Genomic DNA, 19203 nt, shown 5'->3' with positions numbered 1-19203 from the left:
AATATCAAATAAAATCAATATCTTTAATATAGTTAAACTATACATCGGCGTAAATCGTCTCGTAACACCGGAAATCGACATGTACACAAATGTACCGAAATTTCATCGGATCATCATGTAAGATCGGAAATCACGTGCGCAAAAATTCGCGTAACAGTTGTAATCAACATTTCGGATGCTTTAACGGTTCCTGTTATCTCATTTATCTGGCTGAAAATTGGTATCTGCATTTTGCATAGATAATATTACACAAACAACCATATATACTCGAATAAAGGCGTTTAATTGTATTTACCCAAAAATAAAATTATTCAGTAATGGCTCAAAGTAACGACGAAGGTAAAAGCATATAATATGAATATAGATATCTAATACAAATTGAAATTGCTCTAAATTTTTTTTCAAACCAAATTTGCAACATAGTGGACCTATTTTTAAAAATAGAAAAAAATAAAGGTAAGAAAATTATTTAACAGCTTGTAAATTATAAACATATAATTTAAATTTTTTAAACTATTTTAAAAATTATTTTTACTATATTAGCTCGTAAGTAATAGGCTGTCTTATAATCAGAATGATAATTAATTACTTAAATTACTTATTTCTATTATTTTATATAACCAAATAATTTATTTTATTATTATAGTTGGTAAGTTAATAGTTATTTTTTTTCATTGAATTTTGCATAATATTTAATAACAAAATTTTCTATTAATATAATTGTTTAATAATTATGGTACTAATATTATAGAAAGTAAGTATTTATTTTATATTTATTTAAAAGTATTTATATATAATTTAAACTAATAATATTTATTTAAATAATTAGATTGTAAGTTACTGTATATACTTAATTTTTATATACAATTATAATATTTTATCTAATTGGTTATAATTACTTTACTTTATAATTATTATTAATTAATAATGCTACAGGGTGTAAATTATTTATTTAATCTATTATATTTATATAATGCTTATATATAATTTAAACTACTAACTAAATTCTTTATTTAAAATTATTTATCCAATAATATGGGCGTGCGTCAGTTAAAAAGGGGGAAATCTACCTCAAAACCAAATTTGAGGTTTTTGGCTTATATTGTGTAAACCATCAATGTACACTATTTTCACTTAATATTGTATGCCGATAAGCATAATAAATTATCGAAATAAAATCAAATAACTGAAATATGCTATAGGGACGATCATTTGATTATTTGACGATCATTGACTTATTTAGCAATAGCATGACGTAAATGATGAAGGTAAAGTCACATGATATGGATAAAAGTTTAGCCACCAAATTTCCCCCCTTTTAACTGACGCACGAAAGCAAAATGTTTTTTCTTGCAAATAAGTTAATTTCATTTTTCTCAAAATGATGAAAACGTAGATTTCCCCCTTTTTAACTGACGCACGCCCATATAGGGAGTATGTTATTTGTTTAATTCTATTATATATATATAATATTTATACATAATTTAAACTAACTAATTTCTTTATTTAAAAATTATTCAAATATTTTAGATTGTAAGTAATTCTATTATATTTAAACTAACTAAATTCTTTATTTAAAAATTATTCAAATATTTTAGATTGTAAGTAATTCTATTATATTTATATAATATTTACATATAATTTAAACTAACTAAATTCTTTATTTAAAAAATTATTTTGTAATTTTTTTTAGTTGGTAATTTATAAATTATTTATTTAATTCTGTTATATTTATATAATATTTACATATAATTTAAACTAATTTAATATTTAATAATATAGGGAGTATGTTATTTATTTAATTCTATTATATTTATATAATATTTATATATAATTTAATTCTACTATCAGTTATATTTATATAATATTTATATATAATTTAAACCAACTAAATTCTTTATTTAAAAAATTATTAAAATATTTTAGATCGTAAGTAATTCTATTATATTTATATAATATTTACATATAATTTACCTAACTAAATTCTTTATTTAAAAAATTATTTATTTAATAATATAGGGAGTATGTTATTTATTTTAATTTTATTATATCTATATATAATATTTACATATAATTTAAACCAATAACTTCTTTATTTAAAACATTATTTATTTAATAATATAGGGAGTATGTTATTTATTTAATTCTATTATATTTATATAATATTTACATATAATTTAAACTAACTAATTTCTTTATTTTAAAAATTATTCAAATATTTTAGCTTGTAAGTAATTCTATTATATTTATATAATATTTACATATAATTTAAATTAACTAAATTCTTTATTTAAAAATTCAAATATTTTAGTTTGTAAGTAATTCTATCATATTTATATAATATTTACATATAATTTAAAATAACTAAATTCTTTATTTAAAAATTCAAATATTTTAGCTTGTAAGTAATTCTATCATATTTATATAATATTCACATATAATTTAAACTAACTAAATTCTTTATTTAAAAAATTATTCAAATATTTTAGCTTGTAAGTAATTCTATTATATTTATATAATATTTACATATAATTCAAACTAACTAAATTCTTTATTTAAAAAATTATTTATTCAATAATATAGGGAGTATGTTATTTATTTAATCCTATTATATTTATATAATGTTTACATATAATTTAAACTAACTAATTTCTTTATTTAAAAATTATTTATTTAATAATATAGAAAGTATGTTATTTATTTAATCTTATTATATTTATATAATATTTACATATAATTTAAACTAACTAAATTCTTTATTTAAAAAATTATTCAAATATTTTAGATCGTAAGTAATTCTATTATATTTATACAATATTTACATATAATTTACCTAACTAATTCTTTATTTAAAAATTCAAATATTTTAGCTTGTAAGTAATTTTATTATATTTATATAATATTTACATATAATTTAAACTAATTAAATTCTTTATTTAAAAATTATTTATTTAATAATGTAGGGAGTATGTTATTTATTTAATTCTATTATATTTATATATAATTTAAACTAACTAAATTCTTTATTTAAAATATTTTAGATCGTAAGTAATTCTATTATATTTATATAATATTTACATATAATTTACCTAACTAATTCTTTATTTAAAAATTCAAATATTTTAGCTTGTAAGTAATTTTATTATATTTATATAATATTTACATATAATTTAAACTAATTAAATTCTTTATTTAAAAATTATTTTGTAATTTCTTTTAGTTGGTAAGTTATAAGTTATTTATTTAATTCTGTTATATTTATAATATTTACATTAACTAAGTTCTTTATTTAAAAAATTATTTATTCAATAATATAGGGAGTATGTTATTTATTTAATCCTATTATATTTATATAATATTTACATATAATTCAAACTAACTAAATTCTTTATTTAAAAAATTATTTATTTAATAATATAGGGAGTATGTTATTTATTTAATTCTATTATATTTATATATAATATTTACATATAATTTAAACTAATTAAATTCTTTATTTAAAAAATTATTTAATAATATAGTTCGTAAGTCATGTATTTAATTTCATTATTACTTATTTATATAATATTTACATATAATTTAAATTAACTAAATTCTTTATTTAAAAATTATTTATTTATAATATAGGGAGTATGTTATTTATTTAATTCTATTATTTTTATATAATATTTATACTAAATTCTTTATTTAAAAAATTATTCAAATATTTTAGATTGTAAGTAATTCTATTATATTTATATATAATTTATATATAATTTAAACTACTAACTAAATTCTTTATTTAAAAAATTATTCAACTATTTTAGATTGTAAGTAATTCTATTATATTTATTAATATTTATATAATATTTACATATAATATAAACTAACTAAATTATTTAAAAAATCATTTAAAATATTTTAGCCTGTAAGTATTCATTTTTAATTATAATAATCCTATATTTTTTATATTTAATTTATTATAATTATATAATATTAATTAAATTTTTTTAAAAATTTTGATAATTTATTTTAGTTTGTAAGTTATAAGTTATTATATACTATTTATTTATTTAAAATTTAAATTAATTAATTATTATTATATTAAAATCTTATAATTTTATTTAGAGTAAGTATAATTAATATTATTTAATATTAAATTTTTAATTGTAAATTTTATTTTGAATTTTAATTTTTAATATAATTTCATTTTTATATTTAAAGATTTGGTAATAGTGGAAGTGAAATTGTGGATCAATTTATTTCTAAAAATGAATTAAAATGGGTTCCTTATGATAAATTTGAAAATATTGAATATCTTGATAAAGGAGGATTTAGTACTATATATAAAGCTAAATATGATAGTATTGAAGTAATTTTAAAATATTTTGATTATCTTAATAATTCAGATGAAAGTTTAAATGAATTTTTAAATGAAGTATGATTAAATATTATTATTATTTTTTTTTTTAATATTATAATTTATTTATATTAATTAATTAAATATTATTTTTTTATAGTGGAAAATTATTAATAATTCACATGGAATTATTAAAATATATGGATTTACAAAAGATCCAGATACTTTGTATCATGTATTAATAATGGAGTATACAAATAAGGATAGTTTAAAAAGTTGTTTAACAGAAATAACAAAAAATTGGGAACAAAAATTATTTTATTTATATCAAATTATTAAGGGTCTTAATGATATTCATGAAAAAGATCTTATTCATTATAACTTTCATAATGGTAATATTTTATGTAACAAATATGAAGAAGATACGTATGGAATTTTTATTAGTGATTATTTAGGATTATATCAACTTGCAAACCCTTTTTTAAAAGAAAATGACATCTATGGAGTTTTACCATTTATAGCACCTGAAATTTTAAGAGGTCAACCTTATACTCAAGCTTGTGATACATATAGTTTTTCTATAATTATGTGGGAATTTACATCTAAAATTCCACCATTTAATGATAAAGCACATGATCTTCAACTTGCTTTAAGTATTTGTAAAGGTGAACGTCCTAAAATTATTGAAAATACTCCACAATGTTATATAGATTTAATGAAAAAATGCTGGGATGAAGATCCATTAAAAAGGCCATCTTCTAAAGAAGTTTTAAATATCATTGAAAATTGGATTTTTCGTCCTGTGTATAAGAAAATTGAAGATATTAATGAAGAATTAAAAAGAAATATCATGGAATTTATAAATGCACCAATTGAACATAATAATCTTATTGTAAACTCTCATCCAAAAGCATGCTATACAAGTCATTTACTTGATTTTACCAGTGAAGAATTAAATGAAATTCTAGAAGATTCTCAAGGATTTTTTAAATTTTTGAAACAAAAATATCAAAGTTCTCAAAATGAGTTTGATTATCACTCTACAAAACCGAAAATAAAATGGGTTTCATATTCACAAATTAAAATTTTAAAAAAAATAGCAGAAGGAGGATTTGGTATTATTTATAAAGCTTTAATTAATGGAGACATTGTTGCTATAAAAAAAGTTTTAAATTCTCAAGAACTAAATAAATACTTTTTTAATGAGGTAATTAATTTTCAAAATTTGTTTTTTTTTAAAAAATATTTAATATACTAATTTAAACTATAAAATTTTAGTTAGAATCATTTTATCAATGTTATGATAGTAAATTTGAATATATTATTAATTGTCATGGTATCACAAAAGATCCTATAACAAAAGAATTTATGTTTATAATGAAATATGCAAATGGAGGAGATTTACATAATTATTTACAAAAGAATTTTACGGAGATTACATGGAGGAAAAAATTGCACATTTTGTGGCGAATTTCAGATGGGTATTTATAACTTAACATTAATTAATAATGATTTTAAAATTATTTAAATAAAATTTTATTAATAACCAATTTCTTATTTTAGACTTCAAACTATTCATGAAAAAGACTTCGTACATCGAGATTTTCATAGTGGAAATATATTGGTTGAAATAATTGAAAATGATTCATGTAAAATAGATCAATATCTAATTGGAGATTTAGGATTATCACAGCCCGCAAATGACATTCCACATGATAGCAGTATATATGGAGTAATACCTTATATTGCACCAGAAATATTTAAAGGCGTCAAATTTTCTAAATCATCTGATATTTATTGTATGGGCATGATTATGTGGGAATTAACAACTGGCTGCAAACCTTTTGCTAATGTTGAACATGATGCTGATTTAATTTACAAAATTATTGATGGAAAACGACCTAATATTACTTACGACACTCCTGAAGATTTTGCTAATTTAATGAAAAAATGTTGGAATCCTGATCCTAAAAAGAGACCTTTGGCAACGGATGTTTGTGAAATTTTTAATTCTTGGTCAAATATGGGAGTGGATGCCAAATATTTTAATCAAGCTGAAGAAATAAGATTAGAATTAATAAAATTAAAAATGCTTGGACCAGATTTTAATGAAAAACCTCATCCAAAAGCAATTTATACAAGCAGATCATTAAGTTCTTTAACTGGTTCACCTTCAATTATAACATTTAATACGAAACCAAGTATGTAAACATTATTTTATATAAATTTGGACAACATTTACAATATTTTAACATTTAATAATTATTATCATCTTAGATAATAAACTTATTGAAGAATCAATCAACAATAAAGGTACGTAATAAATTGTTTTTTTTAATCAGTACGTAAAGGAATTTATTAATTACTTGATTCTTTTTCTTTAGAATATATTACAAAAGAATATGAGTTTGATATAAATGAAATTTAAAGATACAATTAAAGTTTTCTATTATTGCTTTTAATAATTGTTTTAGACAATTCAATATCAAGATAAGATTTCAGAAGTAATCCAATAAATTCAAGGAAACAAGAGTCAACTGAAGATTTTGATGAATAAATTTTTTATGATTTTTATTCTATTTTATTTTATTTATTTTCTTTTTTAAAAAAAAGGAATGCATATTAAAGTTAGTAACAATTTTAACACAGAATCTTATGAATAGAAACTTTTGTAATCATGTTCTGCTTTATTAAATTATTTATTTATTTTCCTTTTTTTATAGAAAAATTATTTATTATTACAATTACTATTTGTTGTAATAAAGATTATAATTACATCTAAATTGTAAATGTTAAATTCTCACTAGTTGCTATAATTTTAATATCATATTATTTATTTACGTTTACTACATAAAAAAATGCATAAGTAGTAAAGTTACAACTTTTCAGATAAAACCATTTATTTGCCAAACCTGTACACATGAATGTATATAGCTTTTCTCTAATGCGGACCAAATCATGATAATAAAGCTATAAAACACGTTTTGCACTGAATATGATTATTCCTGATGAAATAAATTATTGTACACTAAAATCATAAATGATAGTACAGTATGTATTTAAATGATATTTGAAGATAAAAATAAATTGATGAATAAGCTAATAACTATGTGAGGAAACATGCATGCTGGATACTCATTCGTTTTGTTATTATTTGAATTTTGTAATTTACGTACTAAATACAGTAAATACTTTTGAATTAATCATAAATTTTACAGAAAAATTTTAAATATTTCTATATTTCTTTCATTAATTAACTTTGCAAAACAATAATAAGGCGATATAAAGTTAGAAAACTGGTTCTCATATTAAAATTTGACCCGGCCGCACGGCTTTTTATTTTTTTTTAGAATAAAAATTTTTTTCATAAATACGGAAGATTTCATATGTACATTTATATTAATATAGTTAATTCAATAAAAAGTCATAGACAAATTTTATATATCAAGTTAATTACAAGTTTATTTCTCATAGTTTAGAGCGATTTGATTGGTTAACAAAAAAAAAATAAAAATTTAAGATTCCCGCTCTGGTGAGAACCAATTTTTTAACTTCATGTCGCCTAATTGATAATGTACCATCGTTATAATTAGATTCTAATGAATAATTCTCTTGATTATTATTACCCATGCATTTAGCTACAAAAATTTATTGCAACGCTATGAATATTTTTAAATTTGATTTTATTTATTGCATTTACATATTTGATAAAGAGCTAATATCTCAAAATAGATTGCCTCAACAAAAAAACCGTGTATTAAACAATTATATGGACATATAAAAGAAATTTTTTAATTTTATTAATAAGAATATGAGTACGTAGTCTAAATATTATATTCTTCTTCTTCAAAATCTGTAACTTTAAATTTCTTAATAACACCTAATTTAATATATTTATTAATTATTTCAATATTTTCATCATTTTTAACTAAGCTATCTTTTTCATCATAAGTAATGATTACTAAAGAAAGTGATTTTTGTGGTACACGATTTGTCCAATTTATGAAAAAGGACTCTAATTCTTCTGGTAGTAAATTAAATTGTATGGTAAATTTATGATATAATATTAGTTCATTGATATTTTGTGAATATTTCACAGTCATTTCTAATGCTTGCTTTTCGCTCAAAAATTTACCTCCACACCAAATTTTGATACTTTCTAAATATTTGCAACTATTAAAAATTATTTTTAATGTCTCCAATTCATTGTTTTTAATTCCAGTGGAAAGTTTTGTAAGCATTGGACAAAACTTAGAAATAGCTAAATTTAATGAATTATCATTACAATCTTCAATTTCACCTATATAAATTTCTTTTAGATTTTTCCCATTATTTTCTAAGAATTTTATTAGTAATCCATCACTTGGAAATGCATCCCAAATTTTTAAAACTTGTAATTGTGAAAAAATAACATATTGTAATTTTTCAAAATCAACAAAGAATTCTTCAAGATCAAACGATAATTCAAGTTCTTGTAAATTTGAGAAATTGGCAATAAAAGACAATGATGGAGTACAATAAACGCTGCTATAAATACCTAATTTAATTAAAGTTTTAGGAACTTTTGACATTAATGAAAAAATTATATTTGCCATACTATAATCATCATACAGTATCATATCAAATTGTTTCAAACTTCTCTGAACAGAAATTATATCTGCTATTCCATTTGAAATAATTCTTTTAAATTCTATAGTAAGTGATTGTATATTATAACATGTTTGAGATAGTTGATAAAATAATTCGGTGGAAATATTTGAACAACAGCGTAATTCTGAGAGATTTTTTAGGCAATCTTTTGCTCCAGGATATAATGAAAAAGTTATATATGGAACTGAGGTAAAAGTTAGACTTCTTAAAGAAGAGATTTCTTTCATGAACATTTGAAGTACCTCCTGCACAACTATAAGTGTATAATTTTTAAGATTTTGTAGTAAAATATTTTGTTGATTTTTAAGAAGCCTTTCAATATTGTAATAAATTCGATTAACTGATAGAACTTTGCAAAATGATGCATAATTGAAAGTGGGAGGTTTTAAAGTTGGGGTTAAAATAGTAATTTCATTTTTAGATAAAATTTCTTTTGACTCGTTTGGAAGGCAAGCAATTAAAGTACTGAAGATCGAAGTAGTATAATTCCAATCATTTCTCCACAAAATTCTTACTGAAACTTCACACCAAAGGCGATTAACTAATATGCATGAATACAAAGTATGTATGTTATCTTCCAAGTACTCAAAAATCTCATTCCAGCAATCAGCAGGAAGTTTAGACATTGTTTTTCAAATATAACAAAAAAGAGTTCAAACTTTAAAAATTAAAATGAGGCGAAAAGTTCATTATTTATATCATTTATGATTATGCCGATCGTGTTACAAACACAAAGGTCATTTGGTCTTACAAGTTTAATTAAGGTAACATGTAAAGCTAATATGATTGGCTGCCTTACTAATATCATTATATGTGTTTATAGTATAAGATTTAAAAAATATTAGTGTGAGAATATTCATTATTTTTAACCGGATTTTTTATTTTTTTGTAATATCTAAAAAAAAAAAATTTTTTTATTCGTTTATATAATTTTATATTAGTCTTCCTTAATAAATTCATTTAAACATTTTAAAATTTGACGAAGAACCCATGAACTTTAACGCGAGTACTGGCGTTGGTATTAGGATCAAGTCCAGCTGCTTTACATCATTGTTTAAACTCTTGAAGCCAAAATAACGGATTTTCACCTGGCAAGCCTTTGAATTTCTTAGGTGCGTATCCAGCATTCCGGCCATTGTTGGTTGCATTTTTTTTGGACGTATACTAGCCAATTCTCTTTGCCTGTTTACTATTATTTCTTCAAGAGATAATTTAAATTTCTTGTCTCATCTATCACAAAGTAACGGAAGTTGATAAGAAATTGAGTAGTGTAACCCTTGAATTTCATTTGATACTTGCAAAAATTTTCAAATAAAGATGGGCCTTGTTTGATTCAGTTTATATTAATTGGAGACGATCATGTGGCTAATACACTGGAAATATCTCATAAGCACACTGATCACGTTTGCATCTATACAATTCGTGAAAACACATGTAACATTTTTCTTTAGACTTGTAATATACTATTAATATTATATATTCAATGTCAATTAAAAAATAAAAAAAAAATTGAATTCTGTTCATAGATAATCAAATATAAAAATCTTTTCCTTTATTTATATATACTGTCAGAAATTGGAGAAAGAATATTTTTCCTAATAGCATAAAAAAAATTTTACCTAGAATTCATTATTAGAATAAGAGAGATTCTCATCGTCGGGACATTCATAATCACATTTTTCAAATTCTTGTTGATCTTGAACGGAATAAGGATCTTAGAAAATATTAAGCAGTTAAGATACTGTATATATATAAAAACGCATTAAAGGAGATAGAGTAATTAATTGTACCTTTGAAGCCTGTTCTCTTCCAGAAAAGTTTGTGAGAAATGAAATCTTTTGGCTTATCAGGATTAGGCAAAACTTTCTCTGATTAAATAATAATAACAATAATAAGTAAATAAGTTCACTTAGGACAAAAGAGTTTATAAATTACCATTAATGTGTTGTATATCTCGGCCTTGATTTTCATCTTTGCAATTAATTACATTTTGACAATAATCGATATGACGATGTCTGCCTAAACCTTTACAGAACTAATATAGAGAAAGAAAAAATTAACATAAATAGGAAATTATCAATTATAGTTTTGTGTTTATGTAATACTCACTAAATTGCAAAGAACAAATGTTCCTTGATCACCAACTCTTAATTTATATCTAACAATTAGAGATCTTAATTAAAAACAAAAACATCATATTTACTAGTAGGTTATTTGTTAATGATTAATATATTATACCCTGCATATTCAAACACATTATCTTCTCCTGTGAATTCAGTTTGAGTCATAATTCCATGTCCCGTGTCATGAGTGTGTAGTGTGTGTCCATAGGGTAACGTACACTAATTTTTTATAGTTTTAATATTTTAATTAACAAAAAAATTAAACATAAATTTTCTTAATACATACATAATATTCACAAAACTGGCATTTTGCATCACAATAATGAAATCCATTTTCCTTATGCGTATGTTTTCCAGTATGTTTAAATTCATTTGGAGGAATCTTTTTATTACATTTTAATCTTTCACTTAACTGAATATACTATTATAAATAACAAAACTTTAATACATTTTTGTATTATACCAACAATATTAATTAGAATTTTATATGCATTAAATTGTACCTTTGTAAATGTAATGGAAGTTTCTTTGACTAAACCTTCATAAATTTCTTCTTGCTCTTTAGGTTTAGTTACCACTTGACATATACCATTATCTTCACATAATTCACGACATTGATGCTCATTCCTTTAGTCAAAAAAAAATTATTTTTAATTAATAACATTTATTTGAAAATAATCATAATAATACATACCCACAAAAATGATTGACCTGTAGGTCAGAAAAAGCATGAAAATGATCATCACTTTGACATCTTTCTTTGCAATTCGGAATTGGACATTGAATTGGACAAATTGTATTCTCACAAAGATGCAAATCATGTTCTTCTTCATATGACATAATACATTTATTTAGACATTGATAATCTCCTTTTTGGGTATATGATGATAATGTACAATTTTTTCCACAATAGTGACGTTTTGATTGACATAAATGTTCATTGTCATCATGTCCGATTTTCTTTGAACAAACCTTTTGACAATTACGCTTGTCAATAAGACTACAAGGTTTACCACATAAATGACTTATTTTATCGCAAGCATGTTTTCCTTCATGTCCAGCTTTGTGACTACATTCTGGGATTATTATATCTTTGTGAGCTTCAGTAAAGTGACAAGAAAAATGACACTTATGATCAGTTAAACAGTCATGGTTTTCTTTGTGATCACGATTTTTGACACATTTCAAACCACATTGATGACATGTTAATCCACACAAGGTCCATAGGAGTGAGAGTTTGCTTATTTCTTGCTCCATTTCATACTTTCCATTAACAACATTACTGTTATCTTGTGGAAAATTGGCAGTATTTTGCATATACCAATTTTGAACACGTGAAGTTCGACGAGCAATAATATTCTTAAAGAATCTATCAAGGCTAGAAAACCATTCATTGTCATTAGATGATTCTCTTCGAGGTTGTACAATTTCTTCAAAATAGTTTCTTAAAATATTAGAAAGTTGGATACAAGTTTCATATTTATTATCATATAACCAGATATTAGAGTCTGGTAATAATTTAGTTGATTTTTCAAAGTTATTCAAAACGTCACATAAGTTAATTATTGGGTCATCAATTGGTTTTCCAGAATCGTGATTCTATTTGAATAAAAATTAGATATACCTCTCATCAAGAATTTAATATTGTGTACATTAAATAAAATTTTTTATTTACCATAAGGTGTTCAATGATAGAATCTTTTTGTTCTATACCATAAGAAACAGCAATTGGAAATAATCTTTTTAATGTTGCAACGCGAATTTGTATGAGGTTTTCGTCCAATGAACCCCAATCACATATCTAAGTTTACATCCAATGATGAGAATTTTTTTTTAATTATCTTTATTTAATGTTTACACAAACCTTCAATTTAGCCATGATTACTTTTGTATTTTGCAAGAAAGCTCTTGCATTTTCATATTTAGTTTCTAGTTTATCCAGCTTTGTTTTAAATATAAATAACTTTTTAAACCATGCGATATCACCAAGAACTGGCCAAGATATAATATCCAATCCATTTCCACACATTCTTGTTATAAAATTATCTTCAACTTCCTAAAACATTCAATTAGTTTTATTTTTTTTTTAAAAAAATAGACAAATAAAATTTTTTAATTACCTCTGAAAATAGTTGATCAACTCTCGATTGAAATTCTCTAGTAATATAATCTCTATCTAATTTAGGCACGTCTTTAATGATAACACAAAGTCTTGCCTATAATAGTTAATAGGCAATGACTTTTTAGTATTATAGTTTAAATTTATTTATAATCATGATTTACCTGGAATATATTTGGATCAGACTCAAAAAATTTTGAACCATCTTGAAATTTTTGAAACATTGATATATCTCTATTTATAGCAAATTGATTCTTTGGAAATAAATAATTTATTATTCATATTAGTAACATGTAAAACAAAAGCGGGTCAGCAAAACAGACAATATTTACTTTAAAAAAAATAAGATTTGAAACAACTGTATTAAAAAGTGCTAAAAACATATCTAAGGATAATAAACATTCTTATTAGTTGATAAATAAAAGGGATTGAATTGTAAGAGATATATACCTTCTTGTGGAGTTCTTTCAAGAGAATTTAATCCTTCAAAGTCGAGCGCAACATAGACACATTCTTGTGTATTTACTATAATAAAAAGTTAATAAAATATCAATAAAAAATATATATTTTTTAAAAATTACCTAATGACATCCATACGCCTTCAGTACAACGCTGAAAACAAATTAGCTTAAATTTTAGAATTAATAAAAAGGCTTAAAAAAGAATATTTATTATACCATTGCTGATCCAAATGTAGTTCCAACAATATGGTTTAGCATAAATGATTTCCCACACGATTGTTCGCCCATGATTGAAATAACTTTTACTTTTTTATTACCAAAATGCTTGAAGATTCCTTCATACCATCCAAAAGATATATTTTTTGATATAATGTCTACATGATTATCATCTTCAAGTTCAATTAAATAATTTTCGTTCGAAGATAATCCATCTTTAAGTGGTTGAAATAAATTATTTCTTGTTACAGCAATTTGTATAGGAATTAAACAACAAAGTTGAATAATCCATTCGCCTAATTGATATTCTGATGAAAATTTCTTCTGAAAATTCGCATCTTCAACATCAAGTTCCTGAAATGTAATCACTGATGTAGAAAACTTTTTTAGAATTGATGCGGGTTTTTTTGTGGAATGTTTCAAATTTTCGAACATCTTAATGATATATTCTTCAAATTTTTCGCCGTAATCTTCAACAGCATCATCATCAATATCGAGAACTATTTTCAAACAAAGAGGACGATTTTGCTTAGAATCGATACAGTTATCAATTGGATATTTTTCAAACGTTAATTTATAGGCATTAATAAGATCATTTAGGTTTGTTCTCTGAAATATAGGTGACTTTTTTCGCATGCATTTTTGGAAACGAAATTGAGCTTTTTCAAGAGTAATTTTGACTAATAAAGAATTCAAACACCCATTCTGTAAATCGAGTGAGATCAAATGAGTCTGTCGGTTATTGATACAGGAAATTTGAAGAGATTCCAAGGATTTAAAACTTGATGGTAAATCAATAACTGAAATATATTAATAATATTAAATTTAGTATAAATTTTTATATCATAAAATAAAATTTTAATAACACACCTTTACTAACAGGATCTCCAAAATTTTTGGAAAAATAAACGTAAACACGATTAATTTCTTTAATATCATTATTGTAGTCGCGTTGCTCTTTCGCAAATACCATAATACAAGAACCATCGGTAGAACTTAGAACATTTACCAATTTACGTGGAAAATTACAAGCTGCTGGTCGGAATTGTAGAGTTATGAGATTAAAAGTACGTGCTCGTCCATCATTCTCAACAAAGCATAGTTCCTCAGTATCTTTGATGAATAGAAAATATTTAATGTTCGGTATACTATTATTATACCATTGCAATAGTTGAATATTTGCATAGTGTCCATATAATCTTGATTGATTATCATCAAAAGAAAATACATCAAGCTGTTATTATCAGAATTTTTTTTTTTAAAAAAAAAGAAAAGAAATGCTATTAGACAAAAAATGCAGAACTTAAATAAACTAGGGATTTCCAACAAATACCTTAACTTCTTTCGTATTATATATTGCGAGGAACCCTTTTGGCTCATTAATTGCAATAATAAAATTTTCATCTATATTCAATATTTTAAATGGTTTAATAGTCAAATGTGATTTAAAATTTTGTGCCAATTGTCGCGCAGTATCAAAGAATATTTCGATTCTTTGTATTTTTTTATTATAAAGCACAAGAAGAAATTTACGATTATCGAATTGAGATATCTTTCTATAATTATAAAAATGATATTAGATAATGTCTTAAAAGATTTAATTTTGAATTATAATTTATTAATATCTTACTTAAAATTATAGTTCTGAAAATCAATACGAAATGATATACCATATTGATCCATGTTAGAAAGTAAAATTGGACATGGAATATGGGAATCATTTTCATGAATCCGAAGCTTATCTTCTTCTTTTAATGCTGTTTCATAAATAGTTATCTGCAGTTGGTTTGGTTGAAGCTCTTCAATATCATATTCAACCATAAAGCATGCAAATGATTCTATAGAATAAAAAATTATTTTTTAACCTGATTCATTAAAAAGTATATTCAAGTAATATAAGAAATTAGATTACTTTTTACATCTAACACAATTAATCGCATAGAACTACAAAATGTGTAATTATTAGTTAATATAAATAAAGAATAATTTCTAAAAAAAAAAAACTCACCCATCTTTATATTTAGCTTCTATTTCATTACATATTTTGTCAAACATATCTTTCTCAATTATTTTCTTTTCTTCTTCATATTCTCGCTTTAATTTATCTTCTAATAGTATGTTATTTCGGATATTATTCAAAAATTCTTGAAGATTATTAAGAAAATCATTTTTTTTCCATCTATTATATTCTTTAAAGAAATTATTTATAACCAATTCTTTAATATCATCATATCCTTTAAATAATTCAAAATTTATGAGTTCTTGAATAAATTCTTCATCTGATTTATCTTTGGTCTTTTGTTTTGCTTCATTGATATATGGATCGCCAAATACCCATCGCTTTGCCTTATCGATTTTAGAATCATAAAGTATCCAATTAAATTTTGATTGTATTTGTTGTGTATATTTTTCAAGAAATTTTTTTAAGTCAGTTTCGTCATCAATGAACATATTACGAAAAATATTTGCTACATATTCTGTTATTTCATCATCATTTTCTCCTGCTTCGTTGGCTTTTTCCAGTATATCCTCAATAAAGGTATATGTTAAATTATACCTTTTTTTCATTTTTTTCCAATTTTTTGAGTTAATTTTAATCTTTTCTTTAATTTGATTTTCTATTTCGGGATATTTTGTTCGAATTCTTTCGAAATCTACATAATTAAATAAATACAATAAATATTGCTGGTTCATTAATGATTGTTTTATTTATAATTACCCGTATCGCCCAAATTTGTCTGTGATAATGAACTTTCTTGTATATTACGTTTGTCAAAATTGCTATACATTTCATATATAAGAGAAATAATTTAATGATTGTATAAATATACATTATTCAAATAAATATTAATTAATATGCGAACCTCTCAAAAGAACGTAGTTTTATTGATGTCATTTGTTGAATGATACTAATATCTTCATCGATAGCACTTTTTCTTTGAATCTTCCTCATTTCATTTTGCATTTTAGCAACGGATAGTGCTTCGTGCAGTGGAACTAAAAGTTCACCCATGTTTAATCCATGTTTGACAAGTAATTTCAATGCTTTTATATCCATCCTATTACGATCAATACGTAAATAACGATCTTGCGATTTAGTTTTAAGATCATCTGGAAACTGTTCTGCAGAAATATATGAAGTAATATTTTTTATATGCCAAGTTTTCCTTATCAGTTGCCGAGTGACGAATGATTGATTTGTAGTAGATTCAACAACTAAGAATAAATAGATTTATTTAATAAAAGATAAATCTCAGTTTAAGTTAAAGTAAAAATTTTATAATACTGAACCTATTGGATTTAATGGGACACCATCTTCCATTTGATTATTAATTTCGATCTTGATTTTGTTAGGCAGATTCACCTTTATATGAAAAATTAATAAAAAAATTATTAAATTAATTATAAACTTATTTATTTAATACAAAAATTAAACCTTAAATCCGTCATCAATTTTGACATCATCTTTTTCTTTTTGGCTATTCTTTACTTCAAATCTATAGTCATCATCATCATCATCATCATAATAATCATCATCATCAGAGTTATTATAAGAATTTTCTAAATTTAGATTAAAATTTTCTAAATCTTTATAGCTCATAAAACACATCTGATGATCGGTAAGTTTTGTTAAGTATCTAATAAACAAATTCAAAATGAAATTAATTATAAAACCCTAAATTTTTAATGCAAAAAAAAAACAAATAAAAATACCTATGTAAATTAACCATATTCCTCTTAATCGGAGAAGAATAATTTGAAGCATTTTCATAGCATCCAATTTCGGGCCAATGAATAATTAAGCCCAAATTAGAATTCACTATTGATAAGTAAATTCCTGGACGTAACGAAGGTTGGTTTGTATCACCAATTGATACCGAAGTTGTAAGTGAATCATATCTATAAGAAAAATTTGAATTAATTATTTTCGTTTATATGATATTATTACAAAATAAGATATATTATATTTACAATTTTTGATCAATTATGTTTCTATTCAACAAGAACTTTGCGATTAAATTGCGATTTCCATAACATCCAATAAGACGAAATGAGATTGAATTCAATTCTGTATAATTAATTTCAGAAATAGATTTGAAACTTGATGGGACCATATCATTGCATAGCTTCCTTAAATATTCCTTGGAAATAATTATCTTATCCACTTTAAGAAATTAAACATAATTAAACCACTATTTCTTTGCAGAATGTCCTAACATTTTGAATTCACAACTAAACTTACCAATGCCGTTTGAACCTTCATCATTACGTAAGTCTAACAATCGATACAATTTACTAATATGTGAAGGCGCCGTCAAAGGATTGACATGAATGAAAGAGTCACTCATGTCTTCTAAAGAAAGAATAACGAATATATTAGTTTGCTTGTTGATCATTTCTTATTTTATTGAATGCCGAAAATAACTTTGAATTAAAAGCAAAAAAATAAGTAAATAAAATTATATATATGTACCATAAAAATCGTTAAAAATCTGTTACATACAAAATTAATTTTAAACGACAAATCACATTCCATAGATATCCTTGATATTTATATAAATAAAAGTTCTAAATTGTTTTTGGAAACAATCGGCTAAATAAAGCGCCGACATATAATAAATTCATGTGACAAGTAGATCTTTATCATTTCTCGACCATAGACGCACAACAAATGAACCGTGAGAAAATTTATTTAGAATGTATTTATTTTGAAACGGTGTAATGTGCAACATGCATAAAGTTGAATTTTAAAAATCAATATGACGACGTCGCTAATGTAAGGAAAAGAAATAAAATAATCAAAAATTTCAAAAACTAAAATTAATAGTATATTTATTATAAATTATGTAATCAGTAAATGATTATTTAAAAATTCACAGAATTGAAACTTTGCATTATAAAATAAACAGCATCTTAATTTTCGCTTAGTTGAAGAAGACTACTGTATATTTACTAATTATTTGGGCCAGTAAATCGGTGACTGCGTAACCGGCTAAAACAAACAAAAACAAAGTGGCTGATTAGTTGAAATGATTTTTTCGTGATAAGTGATAATATTAGCGATCAACAAGCTCCAAACTGCAAGTTTTCAAATAAAAATACAATTCATAAGTGGATTTCATTCAACTAAGTAAATTAGCGAAATTGATTACTACAATTTTGTATTGTACATATAGTAGCTTTAACAACCGTATATTTAAGGTAGTATTATTGTCCGGAGCGAAGCGAAGGACAATATATGTTTACGCGCTAATCATATGAAAAAAAAAAATCGATCACGTGAATTCTCTGTCC

At 23.1% G+C, this 19203-nt stretch overlaps 3 protein-coding genes across 3 annotated transcripts; 1 reads left to right on the top strand and 2 right to left on the bottom strand.

Moving 5' to 3' along the window:
* Positions 1–4260: 4260 nt before the first annotated feature.
* OCT59_016978 (uncharacterized protein) lies at positions 4261–6767 on the top strand (the record flags this gene model as incomplete). The annotated part of the gene is made up of 9 exons (XM_066146053.1): positions 4261–4264; positions 4389–4417; positions 4500–4731; positions 5050–5546; positions 5618–5820; positions 5903–5988; positions 6268–6540; positions 6617–6652; positions 6724–6767. 9 exons carry the CDS (start codon positions 4261–4263, stop codon positions 6765–6767), a joined length of 1404 nt encoding a protein of 467 aa, XP_066003780.1.
* Positions 6768–8163: 1396 nt separating this feature from the next.
* OCT59_016977 (uncharacterized protein) lies at positions 8164–9615 on the bottom strand (the record flags this gene model as incomplete). The annotated part of the gene is made up of 1 exon (XM_066146052.1): positions 8164–9615. The coding sequence occupies one exon, from the start codon at positions 9613–9615 to the stop codon at positions 8164–8166; it is 1452 nt and encodes a 483-aa protein (XP_066003779.1).
* A 993-nt stretch (positions 9616–10608) lies between these two features.
* OCT59_016976 (uncharacterized protein) lies at positions 10609–18257 on the bottom strand (the record flags this gene model as incomplete). Its single annotated transcript, XM_066146051.1, has 28 exons — positions 10609–10703; positions 10780–10857; positions 10925–11024; positions 11099–11147; positions 11228–11331; positions 11399–11533; positions 11616–11739; positions 11807–12711; positions 12788–12913; positions 12977–13168; positions 13233–13328; positions 13396–13485; positions 13564–13616; positions 13682–13756; positions 13813–13843; positions 13909–14708; positions 14779–15142; positions 15242–15464; positions 15539–15746; positions 15821–15852; positions 15917–16562; positions 16628–16689; positions 16773–17124; positions 17200–17272; positions 17345–17546; positions 17623–17808; positions 17881–18073; positions 18152–18257. The coding sequence occupies 28 exons, from the start codon at positions 18255–18257 to the stop codon at positions 10609–10611; spliced, it is 5700 nt and encodes a 1899-aa protein (XP_066003778.1).
* Between the last annotated feature and the right edge of the window lie 946 nt (positions 18258–19203).

This window comes from Rhizophagus irregularis, chromosome 25 (genome assembly GCF_026210795.1).
Source record: "Rhizophagus irregularis chromosome 25, complete sequence".
Classification (NCBI taxonomy): Eukaryota; Fungi; Glomeromycota; class Glomeromycetes; order Glomerales; family Glomeraceae; genus Rhizophagus; species Rhizophagus irregularis.
Note: the sequence above shows the minus strand (reverse complement) of the source record. Positions and strands in the feature narration are given on the sequence as shown.